The sequence below is a fragment of the Littorina saxatilis genome, unplaced genomic scaffold (genome assembly GCF_037325665.1).
Source record: "Littorina saxatilis isolate snail1 unplaced genomic scaffold, US_GU_Lsax_2.0 scaffold_1111, whole genome shotgun sequence".
NCBI lineage: Eukaryota > Metazoa > Mollusca > Gastropoda > Littorinimorpha > Littorinidae > Littorina > Littorina saxatilis.
In genome coordinates, this window is record NW_027128320.1 from 16,341 (window position 1) to 30,524 (window position 14,184).

The following is a 14,184-nucleotide window of genomic DNA, read 5'->3' on the forward strand; positions in this document are numbered from 1 at the left end:
CTAAACTTAGTGGGTTTTTTAGCCCTCGCGTAGAGCAGCTATTGCTAAACTTAGTTTGTTTTTTTAGCCCTCGCATAGAGCAGCTAAACTTAGTGGGTTTTTTAGCCCTCGCGTAGAGCAGCTAAACTTAGTTTGTTTTTTTAGCCCTCGCGTAGAGCAGCTAAACTTAGTTTGTTTTTCTTTTTTTTTTGGTACCTGCCAAGCGGCGCATTTCAACAAGATCATTAGTTCTCCGTGTGTGGAATGAGGTTTTCCCTGTACTTCCCCTGCGGTCTCTTTGTCTTTTCAATGTATCTTCTACTGAAATACTTGCAGCATGTTTCTCTCTAATACCGGTGTATCAGAATTGTCAATACTGTCTCATGCATGTTTTACAGACAACCAAAGTAGTCATGACCACTTTCATTTTCAACCCTGTTAACTAAACAGAAGCCATACCCGTTATTTATGTGCTATTCTTTAACAGATATTTGTTGTTTTGTTGTTGTCTCCTGTAGGTGAATGTAGTTTGTTTGTTGTCATAATCATGTGCACGAAGAAACCCCGTCTGAGCATAAATATTTTTGAAGATGAAAGTCGCTTGTTCATGTCAATGCTTGCTGTTCTCTCAGGCGCCAGGAGACTGGTTCCGCGTAACTCTCACTTTCTCTCTTACACAAGTCGTATGCATTTAGAGCGCTTACTTCCCTTTGTTATCAGACCATCTGAGAATAAATGGCTTCATCCACAAATACTTAAACCTGTAAAAGAAACAAGAAACTCACAGCCACAGGCGTAGGCTGGTTGTTGTTTTCATGTTTATAAATGTATGTACATTTCATGTACAAGTAAATGGAAATAAAACATTGTTTTAGCCAAACAAGCAACTCATGTCCCGTTTTTCTTGTCCGTTTCAGGCACGATACGCACTCGCCAAGTCCTGGACAGAGAGACGTCGTCCCACTACTGGCTGACGGTGTACGCCCAGGACTCGGGCCTCGTGCCGCAGTTCGCCCGCCTCGAGGTCCTCGTGCTGGTCACCGACGTCAACGACAACGTGCCGCAGAGTCTGCAGCCAGCCTACTACGCCTCTGTGCAGGAGGGGGTGAGGAACGTGCCCAACGTGGTCAAGGTCAAGGCCGCGGATGGCGACAGGAACCCGCAGCAAGTTCTCCGCTTTGACATCACTGGGGGCAACCCGCAAAACTTCTTCATCATTGACCCGCTGACCGGTGAGTTGTTTGTTTGTTTGTCTGTGTCTGTCTGTCTGTCTGTCTGTCACTCTGTGTGTGGGGAGAGAGAGAGAGAGAGAGAGAGAGAGAGAGAGAGAGAGAGAGAGAGAGAGAGAGAGAGAGAGAGAGAGAGAGAGAGAGAGAGAGAGAGAGAGAGAGAGAGAGAGAGTCTGTCTTTCTGTCTGTCTGTCTGTCTGTTGCATGAAGAGCATAAATATTTTTGAGGATGAAAGAATCTCTGTCTGTCTGTCTGTCTATCTGTCTGTCACTCTGTGTGGTGTGGGGAGAGAGACGGTGGAGAGAGAGAGAGTGCATGTGTGTGTGTGTGTGTGTGTGTGTGTGTGTGCGCTATCTGTCTGTCTGTCTGTCTGTTTGAACTGGTGTGATCAGGGCTGTGTCATCCCGTGCTAAGAGAGAGAGAGAGAGACGGAGATGGTCGATACGCAACGCAAACACTGTCGCAGAAGGCTGTGACACGCGATCGCTTTACCTTAAACATCGACACTCGTCATAACCGTTTGAACCATTTTAATCCCGCCCTTTGAAGTCAGACTTGACATTCCACTCGCTCAGCAAACCCCGTTTTCCTTTTTACCTTTAACGCGGCGTCATATAGCATCCTTCCCTTACGGGGAAAAAAAAAATATATATAATGGAGGAGACCTCACTAAATAGAACATTGCAGGCCAGTATTGCAAAAGGGGTCTAAGCGGACCAAAAGTGGGTGCATTCCTGGTAGGTGCATTCCTGGTAGGTGCATTCCTGGTGGGTGCATTCCTGGTAGGTGCATTCCTGGTAGGTGGATTCCTGGTGGGTGCATTCCTGGTGGGTGCATTCCTGGTGGGTGCATTCCTGGTAGGTGCATTCCTGGTGGGTGCATTCCTGGTAGGTGCATTCCTGGTAGGTGCATTCCTGGTAGGCGCATTCCTGGTAGGCGCATTCCTGGTAGGCGCATTCCTGGTAGGTGCATTCCTGGTAGGCGCATTCCTGGTAGGTGCATTCCTGGTAGGTGCATTCCTGGTAGGTGCATTCCTGGTAGGTGCATTCCTGGTAGGTGCATTCCTGGTAGGCGCATTCCTGGTAGGTGGATTCCTGGTAGGTGCATTCCTGGTAGGTGCATTCCTGATAGGTGCATTCCTGGTGGGTGCATTCCTGGTAGGTGCATTCCTGGTAGGTGCATTGCTGGTAGGTGCATTCCTGGTAGGTGCATTCCTGGTAGGTGCATTCCTGGTAGGCGCATTCCTGGTAGGCGCATTCCTGGTAGGCGCATTCCTGGTAGGTGCATTCCTGGTGGGTGCATTCCTGGTGGGTGCATTCGTGGTAGGTGCATTCCTGGTAGGTGCATTCCTGGTAGGCGCATTCCTGGTAGGTGCATTCCTGGTAGGTGCATTCCTGGTAGGTAGGTGCATTCCTGGTAGGTGCATTCCTGGTAGGTGCATTTCTGGTAGGCGCATTCTTGATAGGTGCATTCCTGGTAGGCGCATTTCCTGGTAGGTGCATTCCTGGTAGGTGCATTCCTGGTAGGCGCATTCCTGGTAGGTGCATTCCTGGTAGGTGCATTCCTGGTAGGTGCATTCCTGGTAGGCGCATTCCTGGTAGGTGCATTCCTGGTAGGTGCATTCCTGGTAGGCGCATTCCTGGTAGGCGCATTTCCTGGTAGGCGCATTCCTGGTAGGCGCATTCCTGGTAGGTGCATTCCTGGTAGGCGCATTCCTGGTAGGCGCATTTCCTGGTAGGCGCATTCCTGGTAGGTGCATTCCTGGTAGGTGCATTCCTGGTAGGTGCATTCCTGGTAGGTGCATTCCTGGTAGGCGCATTCCTGGTAGGCGCATTCCTGGTAGGTGCATTCCTGGTAGGTGCATTCCTGGTAGGTGCATTCCTGGTAGGTGCATTCCTGGTAGGTGCATTCCTGGTAGGTGGATTCCTGGTAGGCGCATTCCTGGTAGGTGCATTCCTGGTAGGTGCATTCCTGGTAGGTGCATTCCTGGTAGGTGCATTCCTGGTAGGTGCATTCCTGGTAGGTGCATTCCTGGTAGGTGCATTCCTGGTAGGTGCATTCCTGGTAGGTGCATTCCTGCTAGGCGCATTCCTGGTAGGTGCATTCCTGGTAGGTGCATTCCTGGTGGGTGCATTCCTGGTAGGTGCATTTCTGGTAGGCGCATTCTTGATAGGTGCATTCCTGGTAGGTGCATTCCTGGTAGGTGCATTCCTGGTAGGCGCATTCCTGGTAGGTGCATTCCTGGTGGGTGCATTGCTGGTAGGTGCATTCCTGGTAGGTGCATTCCTGGTAGGTGCATTCCTGGTAGGTGCATTCCTGGTAGGTGCATTCCTGGTAGGTGCATTCCTGCTAGGCGCATTCCTGGTAGGTGCATTCCTGGTAGGTGCATTCCTGGTGGGTGCATTCCTGGTAGGTGCATTTCTGGTAGGCGCATTCTTGATAGGTGCATTCCTGGTAGGTGCATTCCTGGTAGGTGCATTCCTGGTAGGCGCATTCCTGGTAGGTGCATTGCTGGTAGGTGCATTCCTGGTAGGCGCATTCCTGGTAGGCGCATTCCTGGTAGGCGCATTCCTGGTAGGTGCATTCCTGGTAGGTGCATTCCTGGTAGGTGCATTCCTGGTAGGTGCATTCCTGGTAGGTGCTCTCCTGGTAGGTGCATTCCTGGTGGGTGCATTCCTGGTGGGTGCATTCCTGGTGGGTGCATTCCTGGTGGGTGCATTCCTGGTGGGTGCATTCCTGGTGGGTGCATTCCTGTACATGGTAGGTGCATTCCTGGTAGGTGCATTCCTGGTGGGTGCATTCCTGGTGGGTGCATTCCTGGTAGGTGCATTCCTGGTAGGCGCATTTCCTGGTAGGTGCATTCCTGGTAGGTGCATTCCTGGTGGGTGCATTCCTGGTGGGCGCATTCCTGGTGGGTGCATTCCTGGTAGGTGCATTCCTGGTGGGTGCATTCCTGGTAGGTGCATTCCTGGTGGGTGCATTCGTGGTAGGTGCATTCCTGGTAGGTGCATTCCTGGTAGGCGCATTCCTGGTAGGCGCATTCCTGGTAGGTGCATTCCTGGTAGGCGCATTCCTGGTAGGTGCATTCCTGGTAGGTGCATTCCTGGTAGGCGCATTCCTGGTAGGCGTGTTTCCTGTCTACCGGGTGCATTTCGTGTCGGAAAGTACGACACTGCACAATCTGGCCCCAAGCGCGTGATTCATCTCAACGTTGCTCCCTTTGTGACATCCACAACGCGGTTCGACTTGATGGATTTTCTCATTTCTTCACTTAAGATTGCAACACTGAGCTACTTTGAAAAATTAAAAAGGGTCGCATATCAATAAATATCAAATTTGTACCGGTGTGGCTAAGCATCACGTGACTCTCAGCGAGATCGGCGAAACGCTACAGGAAAAGGACCCGGGTGCATTCCCTGTATACAAGAAAAAAACGCATACAGGCAGTGCACCTGCAGGGAATGCACCCACCTTTGGTCGACATAGACCCCTTCGGCGCTAGTATTGTAGTCAGGTGTATTTTCCCGACTTGTGGGATCCCTGAGCGATGTTTGTTTAAATCGAACGAAAGCTTCGGTGGATGGCTCTCCAAGTTTTACGCTGTTTACACGCCTGAGCCATTTATCCCTTGGTCATATTAAGCCGGAGAGATCGTGGAGAACCCTTTATGCATAACGCAACCGCAATCTCTTGTCAAAACAGGGTTTGGAAGAAAGTGTGAGAACATGATACGTTGGGGGACACACATTTGAGCGTCTCTTCTCCGAGCCTTACATTTATTACTTTGACATTGGGAACGCAGAAGAAGAAGAAGATTTCTTTGACAAACTGTGGGTAAAGTGATCGACGAGAACATGTATTGAATGTGACTCGATCCTCTCTCCGTCTGTCTGTCTTTCGGGAAGCAACGGTTAATAGTTTGTTCCCGTCCCCCGGGATACAGGATGATACCTAGTAGCAAAATCATCAAATAGGTTTATGCTGTCATCAATGTCCATATCATTTTACAAAGATATCGCAGTGGTACGAGGTTCCCTTCTTCATTCTGAAGGGGGGGGGGGGGGGCATGCCAGATTGATGAAATAGGTTTAGCATTGTTGATTTGCTAACAGGGGAAACACCATTTCAGTCTCCGGTATATATCGAATGTGAAAGCCGAATAAAACCTTGAAACCTTGGGGAAAGCTCATATCGTTACAGAGGTGCATTAAAAGTGTAGCGTGCGCTTGTATGCGGACGCGCTTTCCAGCGTTCCAGGCGGTCCGGTTGACGGGCGAAATGTCTTTGCGACTTGTCATTAACGAGGCTCGCGCCAGACCAGAAACCTTGTATTCTCTTGAGTTCTCTCCACAAATAATTTGTGAAAGGAATGACCGAGGAGCTTACGGATCTAGGCCAGGTTAATTGAGCGTGCACACGCACGCACACATGCACGCACGCACGCATACGCACACATGCACGCAGGCAGGCAGGCACGCACGATTGCACGCACGCACGCACGCACGTACACACACACACACGCACGTACACACACACACACACACACGTACACACACATAGACACACACACACGCACTCACACACACACGCACGCACGCACGCACACACGCACACACACACACACACACATACACACACACACACACACGCACGTACACACACACACACACTTACACACACACGTACACAGACACACACACACACTAACACACACACACACACACACACACACACACACAAACACACACGTTAACGTGCGCTCGCGAACATTTTGTCTATAAAGTCAGAAGTATACTATTACATAGACTATGTTGTCTTGTCTTGCCGACTTCAGCAAACATTGCTGTTAAGGCTCCTCGTATTTCAGCAACCTTTTCTTCCCTTGTCGTTTGATTTGTCGCGTTTGCATCGCAAACAATGAAATCGTTATCCATTATCCGAAGTCTGTATGTGCTTGTCGCGACATTATGGATGTCATTATACTTTACTGCGTGGCTCCTACGCTTATTTTGCGCACAATTTCAGGCTGCAGACGACCCCTTCTCAAGCTAATCTTTTATGGGTGTTTTAAACTAATAGCACCACGAGGCAGACTCAGAGCCATGAAAAACATAAAGATTGCAGCGATGTTGACAGCTTAAACACTTACAGACCTTTTGGGACAGAGGGCTTTCTAAAGGTTCGCGACGCCCTGGAGCCCGGCTAGGGTAGGCTTTCTGAAGCTGTCTTTGTGAGGCGTTTGTATACGTGTGTGTCTTTTACGTCCCAAAGACTCGGGGTTAATCGGTTGGCGTTCCCTTTGATGTTTGGGGCTTAGGGCCGCCACAGTCCACCCGTTTTTAAGCACGGGTCAGAGGTCGCTTGTTCCTTACTTGGAGTGGCGAGAGAGTTTGAAGGGTAATGGTGCATTCTACTTCAATAGAGCTGTTCGTATCTTCGTATCTTCCGCTCCGATCCTTGCGCAGAATACTTGATAGAGCTTTTCGAATGAACGCAGAATACGTGATAGAGCTTTTCGAATGAACGCAGAATACTTGATAGAGCTTTTCGAATGAACGCAGAATACTTGATAGAGCTTTTCGAATGAACGCAGAATACTTGATAGAGCTTTTCGAATGAACGCAGAATACGTGATAGAGCTTTTCGAATGAACGCAGAAGAAGAATTATGCAGAACGTGCAGCTGGTTAGAGAAGGACGTCAAACGAAGTTGTTGCTGGTGCAGCAAAGGGGAAGGAATCTTTTGAGAGAGGGTTGTGTCGCTCAATGCATGCTATACCTATTTTGGTTGAGATCTCTCAAACTTGTGCAGAACTGTAGCAGATTGCTTGAGAACACACTCTGAATAGTTGGTCGCTGTGTATTTCGGAGATCCTAAAAATTCCGATAAAACCAGGTTCTAAAAGGTCTTAAAATTGGGGTTTATTTGTATCCTTTGTTAAAGGCCTTATTAACACAAGGCCTTATTAACACAAGGCCTTATTAACACAAGGCCTTATTAACACAAGGCCTTATTAACACAAGGCCTTATTAACACAAGGCCTTATTAACACAATACCTGTTTTTTACTACCTATTTTATTCATGTTTTTATTAATTAGTTAGTGGACGAATCTTTTGTAATGTATGTTTGATGGTGTATGCTTTTAATTAAGCGTTGTTGACTATGAATGTAGATGTAAATGCTTGTATAACTGTGTTTTAATTTTAAATGTGTCAAGCGCAAAGAGCATATACTTGTAAAGTTATGATGTTGCGCTATATAAATGCTCATTTATTATCATTATTATTAGTAGTAGTAGTAGTAGTACAACGCCCGTGTGTCAGTCTAACGCCGCTATTTGTCGTGTTTTCAAAGGACTGTGTTGTTCCCTTTGTTAATGTCTTTGTGTTGTTCCCTTTTGTCAATTTCTCTATCCGCCCAAATCTTCTCGGACAAAGCCCCAAACCCTCAACCATTGTGTGAGTGGTGACGTCCAGTCACTAGCAGCGAAGTGGACACTGACCAATGGTACTTTCAGGCCAACTACAGTGGGCGGTGTAGCGGTCAGTGATAATAGTCCTCCCTGACAAAAGCGGTCAGACAAATTGGCCGCGGACTACAAGTAATAAGTCGATGTCAGCACGCTATTGCTAAGTGGGCGTCATTGCACTGATGGGTTGATCAGTCAGCTTCTGGCAACAGTCACTTGCTCATCAATGATGGGTAATTAGTGTTTGCACGTTGATAGAACAGTCAGCTTCTGGCAACAGTGACTTGCTTACCAATGATGGGTAATTAGTGTGTTGCTTTTCAAGCTCGCTGGATCATAGTGTTGGCGCGGCTTTTTGACCGTCAGTCTGGGAATAAGTCGTTGCTTTTCAAGTTGGCTTCATCATATTGTTGTTTTTGACCGTCAGTCTGGGAATAAGTCGTTGCTTTTCAAGCTCGCTACATCATATTGTTGTTTTTGACCGTCAGACTGGGAATAAGTCGTTGCTTTTCAAGCTCGCTGCATCATATTGTTGTTTTTGACCGTCAGACTGGGAATAAGTCGTTGCTTTTCAAGTTAGCTACATCATATTGTTGTTTTTGACCGTCAGACTGGGAATAAGTCGTTGCTTTTCAAGTTCGCTACATCATATTGTTGATTTTGACCGTCAGTCTGGGAATAAGTCGTTGCTTTTCAAGCTCGCTACATCATATTGTTGTTTTTGACCGTCAGACTGGGAATAAGTCGTTGCTTTTCAAGCTCGCTGGATCATAGTGTTGTTTTTGACCGTCAGGCTGGGAATAAGTCGCTGCTTTTCAAGCTCGCTGGATCATAGTGTTGGCGCGGCTTTTTGACCGTCAGTCTGGGAATAAGTCGTTGCTTTTCAAGTTGGCTTCATCATATTGTTGTTTTTGACCGTCAGTCTGGGAATAAGTCGTTGCTTTTCAAGTTCGCTACATCATATTGTTGTTTTTGACCGTCAGTCTGGGAATAAGTCGTTGCTTTTCAAGTTCGCTACATCATATTGTTGATTTTGACCGTCAGTCTGGGAATAAGTCGTTGCTTTTCAAGTTCGCTACATATTGTTGTTTTTGACCGTCAGACTGGGAATAAGTCGTTGCTTTTCAAGCTCGCTACATCATATTGTTGGCACGGCTTTTCAGCCCTGGGACCCTGTCATTGGGCTTTTAGTGTAACTGCCTCGGCCCACTTGCCCTTGTAGCTCGCTCCCTCTCTTGCGGCGAGACCTCAGTCAGCGGAACTTGACGGCGAAGACGTGAAGAGGTGAAAGCGACTGCGAGTAATGGAGGGGTAAACTACACGGGCTAGGTGTGAATAATACCGATTTTTAAGCGAGGACACACTTTGTTCTCGACTTTTTGTGTCCCCGTTGGCAAGAGTTGAACGCATAAAAGTCCCGTTTGTGAATAGAGTGAAAAACTGCTGACAAGAAAGATGAACTGTTATGGGTAGTGAGGAGGAAAATGTGGCTTTTATGTTGACTTTTATGTTGACTGCTTTTGCCTGGGTGCTGTGTTTGACTCTGTTAAAAGTTGGCTTTATGGTGAGACTACTTTACGTCATTCAGAGGGCAGATGGAGTCGGTTCGCCGCATAATGTAGAAGGAATAAACGACTTGATTACAATGTCATTAACGCTATCATTACAAGGCGTCTACATGCGTTTAACAAGTGAAATGTAAAGGCTGCCACATTCAAGTGAACAGTAAAGGCTGCCACATTCAAGTGAAATGTAAAGGCTGCCACATTCAAGTGAAATGTAAAGGCTGCCACATTCAAGTGAACAGTAAAGGCTGCCACATTCAAGTGAACAGTAAAGGCTGCCACATTCAAGTGCAATGTAAAGGCTGCCACATTCTAGTGAACAGTAAAGGCTGCCACATTCTAGTGAACAGTAAAAGCTGCCACATTCAAGTGAACAGTAAAGGCTGCCACATTCAAGTGAACAGTAAAGGCTGCCACATTCAAGTGAACAGTAAAGGCTGCCACATTCAAGTGAACAGTAAAGGCTGCCACATTCAAGTGAACAGTAAAGGCTGCCAAATTCAAGTGAACAATGGTCGCGAAAACCGTCAATTTTCAACAGCCAAAATCCCACCCGACCCTTCAGTTTGAAAACAATTGTGAAAAAGCAGTTATTACTGTGTTCTCACCACTGCTGTGGCTCAGTTGAAAGTGTTCTCACCACTGCTGTGGCTCAGTTGAAAGTGTTCTCACCACTGCTGTGGCTCAGTTGAAAGTGTTCTCACTACTGCTGTGGCTCAGTTGAAAGTGTTCTCACCACTGCTGTGGCTCAGTTGAAAGTGTTCTCACTACTGCTGTGGCTCAGTTGAAAGTGTTCAAACGTCTTTGATGTACGCATAATTTGCGGGAAAGTGACATAGTTTTGACATGGTGTGAATACGAACTCTTTTTGGTTCAGAACAATTCGAGTGTACGCACTCTAATGCGCTGAGCTTAACACGATTTTCCCACAAAAGAAACAAACTGCATGAGCATTTTAAGTATTCCTTTCGAAGATAAGAGTCAGGCAATTATTCTTAGCAAACACACACACACGCACACGCGCACGCACACACATTCTTGCGGCTAAGCTATAATTTTTTCACGGCCCACTGTCCTGCAGGAAATCATCACTTTCAAGTCTACGCTCATCAGCCAGCAGTCATTGCGGGTTAATTACAACGGCTCGTTGGAGCATCCTCCTCAGACGTGCCTGGTCAGCTGACGCTTGCTGTCATTTGACCCGGGGCAAGGGCTGTGCCAGGTGGGGGGTGGAGGGAGGGTGATAATGTCGCGACGTCTCAATTGAATCGTCACGCGCAAAGTGGACAGTGAGGGAACAGAAAAGAAAAAAGGGGGCGGGAAGGAGGGGTAGGGGGGGGGGGGGGGATTGGAAGCTTGCTCAGCTAAATAACGGAGCACTCACGAAATTGACAACCTTTGGATACGGCGAAGGAGGGGGTGGAAACTAACTGGCGACGACTGAAACTTGTGAGTAGTCACTGACGAGTTAAGTGGACATCTTGGTCAATGAGAAATGAGGGAGGATGTAGGGGGAGGGCAACTGAAATGACCAGCAGTCACTGACGAGTTAAGTGGACATCTTGGTCAATGAGAAATGAGGGAGGATGTAGGGGGAGGGCAACTGAAATGACCAGCAGTCACTGACGAGTTAAGTGGACATCTTGGTCAATGAGAAATGAGGGAGGATGTAGGGGGAGGGCAACTGAAATGACCAGCAGTCACTGACGAGTTAAGTGGACATCTTGGTCAATGAGAAATGAGGGAGGATGTAGGGGGAGGGCAACTGAAATGACCAGCAGTCACTGACGAGTTAAGTGGACATCTTGGTCAATGAGAAATGAGGGAGGATGTAGGGGGAGGGCAACTGAAATGACCAGCAGTCACTGACGAGTTAAGTGGACATCTTGGTCAATGAGAAATGAGGGAGGATGTAGGGGGAGGGCAACTGAAATGACCAGCAGTCACTGACGAGTTAAGTGGACATCTTGGTCAATGAGAAATGAGGGAGGATGTAGGGGGAGGGCAACTGAAATGACCAGCAGTCACTGACGAGTTAAGTGGACATCTTGGTCAATGAGAAATGAGGGAGGATGTAGGGGGAGGGCAACTGAAATGACCAGCAGTCACTGACGAGTTAAGTGGACATCTTGGTCAATGAGAAATGAGGGAGGATGTAGGGGGAGGGCAACTGAAATGACCAGCAGTCACTGACGAGTTAAGTGGACATCTTGGTCAATGAGAAATGAGGGAGGATGTAGGGGGAGGGCAACTGAAATGACCAGCAGTCACTGACGAGTTAAGTGGACATCTTGGTCAATGAGAAATGAGGGAGGATGTAGGGGGAGGGCAACTGAAATGACCAGCAGTCACTGACGAGTTAAGTGGACATCTTGGTCAATGAGAAATGAGGGAGGATGTAGGGGGAGGGCAACTGAAATGACCAGCAGTCACTGACGAGTTAAGTGGACATCTTGGTCAATGAGAAATGAGGGAGGATGTAGGGGGAGGGCAACTGAAATGACCAGCAGTCACTGACGAGTTAAGTGGACATCTTGGTCAATGAGAAATGAGGGAGGATGTAGGGGGAGGGCAACTGAAATGACCAGCAGTCACTGACGAGTTAAGTGGACATCTTGGTCAATGAGAAATGAGGGAGGATGTAGGGGGAGGGCAACTGAAATGACCAGCAGTCACTGACGAGTTAAGTGGACATCTTGGTCAATGAGAAATGAGGGAGGATGTAGGGGGAGGGCAACTGAAATGACCAGCAGTCACTGACGAGTTAAGTGGACATCTTGGTCAATGAGAAATGAGGGAGGATGTAGGGGGAGGGCAACTGAAATGACCAGCAGTCACTGACGAGTTAAGTGGACATCTTGGTCAATGAGAAATGAGGGAGGATGTAGGGGGAGGGCAACTGAAATGACCAGCAGTCACTGACGAGTTAAGTGGACATCTTGGTCAATGAGAAATGAGGGAGGATGTAGGGGGAGGGCAACTGAAATGACCAGCAGTCACTGACGAGTTAAGTGGACATCTTGGTCAATGAGAAATGAGGGAGGATGTAGGGGGAGGGCAACTGAAATGACCAGCAGTCACTGACGAGTTAAGTGGACATCTTGGTCAATGAGAAATGAGGGAGGATGTAGGGGGAGGGCAACTGAAATGACCAGCAGTCACTGACGAGTTAAGTGGACATCTTGGTCAATGAGAAATGAGGGAGGATGTAGGGGGAGGGCAACTGAAATGACCAGCAGTCACTGACGAGTTAAGTGGACATCTTGGTCAATGAGAAATGAGGGAGGATGTAGGGGGAGGGCAACTGAAATGACCAGCAGTCACTGACGAGTTAAGTGGACATCTTGGTCAATGAGAAATGAGGGAGGATGTAGGGGGAGGGCAACTGAAATGACCAGCAGTCACTGACGAGTTAAGTGGACATCTTGGTCAATGAGAAATGAGGGAGGATGTAGGGGGAGGGCAACTGAAATGACCAGCAGTCACTGACGAGTTAAGTGGACATCTTGGTCAATGAGAAATGAGGGAGGATGTAGGGGGAGGGCAACTGAAATGACCAGCAGTCACTGACGAGTTAAGTGGACATCTTGGTCAATGAGAAATGAGGGAGGATGTAGGGGGAGGGCAACTGAAATGACCAGCAGTCACTGACGAGTTAAGTGGACATCTTGGTCAATGAGAAATGAGGGAGGATGTAGGGGGAGGGCAACTGAAATGACCAGCAGTCACTGACGAGTTAAGTGGACATCTTGGTCAATGAGAAATGAGGGAGGATGTAGGGGGAGGGCAACTGAAATGACCAGCAGTCACTGACGAGTTAAGTGGACATCTTGGTCAATGAGAAATGAGGGAGGATGTAGGGGGAGGGCAACTGAAATGACCAGCAGTCACTGACGAGTTAAGTGGACATCTTGGTCAATGAGAAATGAGGGAGGATGTAGGGGGAGGGCAACTGAAATGACCAGCAGTCACTGACGAGTTAAGTGGACATCTTGGTCAATGAGAAATGAGGGAGGATGTAGGGGGAGGGCAACTGAAATGACCAGCAGTCACTGACGAGTTAAGTGGACATCTTGGTCAATGAGAAATGAGGGAGGATGTAGGGGGAGGGCAACTGAAATGACCAGCAGTCACTGACGAGTTAAGTGGACATCTTGGTCAATGAGAAATGAGGGAGGATGTAGGGGGAGGGCAACTGAAATGACCAGCAGTCACTGACGAGTTAAGTGGACATCTTGGTCAATGAGAAATGAGGGAGGATGTAGGGGGAGGGCAACTGAAATGACCAGTAGTCACCAGGAGTCACCAGTAGTCACCGGGAGTCACCAGGAGTCCGGAAATAAGGGTCAAAACACAACACAAAGCTTCCCAACTAGTTCCTCTGACAAGTCGTTGAAAGTGTTAACAAACCAGGCAACAGTGTAAACTAGTGTCTACAGCAGTGTGCAGTAGATTAGTGAGGAAGTACAGCAGACAAATACGGAAACCATTTGTCACTTTTCGAGATGGAAGGATTGTGAGGGGTGGTGTTGGGGGTTGGGTAGGAAGACAGTCATGTCACGACGACCAACATGAATGGTCCCTCACATAATATTATGTAGACCCTGGGCAGCTGTAACGCCCTGACCTGCCGCGACCTCTGGCGGCATCTGTCCACCGTGTCAAGGGGAGGCCATCCATGGGGATCAGACTGCAATTACTGAGTTGTGGTCAACAGGAAAATAGTGTACAGCCTGCTGGCTTATTTACTACTGCCTGGCAATCAATTAGGATGATGGCGTGTGTACGTCTTGTACGTCTCTCGAGCTGCTGACAAGAGCGAAGTATTTGTGTGGGGGGTTGGAAATAGACGGATGTTCGGAATGAACTTTGTGGAGTTTGTGTGGGTTGTGAAAGAATTGCTTCCCTTGGTTTGTCTTGCTTTTCCATGGAAACGCTG

At 48.0% G+C, this 14,184-nt stretch overlaps 2 protein-coding genes across 2 annotated transcripts; both read right to left on the bottom strand.

Moving 5' to 3' along the window:
* Window positions 1-1,916: 1,916 nt before the first annotated feature.
* On the bottom strand, window positions 1,917-2,711 carry LOC138956677 (uncharacterized). Its single transcript, XM_070327976.1, has one exon. The coding sequence runs from the start codon at window positions 2,709-2,711 to the stop codon at window positions 1,917-1,919; it is 795 nt and encodes a 264-aa protein (XP_070184077.1).
* An 847-nt stretch (window positions 2,712-3,558) lies between these two features.
* On the bottom strand, window positions 3,559-13,925 carry LOC138956678 (uncharacterized). The gene is made up of 2 exons (XM_070327977.1): window positions 13,873-13,925; window positions 3,559-4,177 (listed from the first exon to the last, which is right to left on the bottom strand). Exons 1-2 carry the CDS (start codon window positions 13,923-13,925, stop codon window positions 3,559-3,561), a joined length of 672 nt encoding a protein of 223 aa, XP_070184078.1.
* Between the last annotated feature and the right edge of the window lie 259 nt (window positions 13,926-14,184).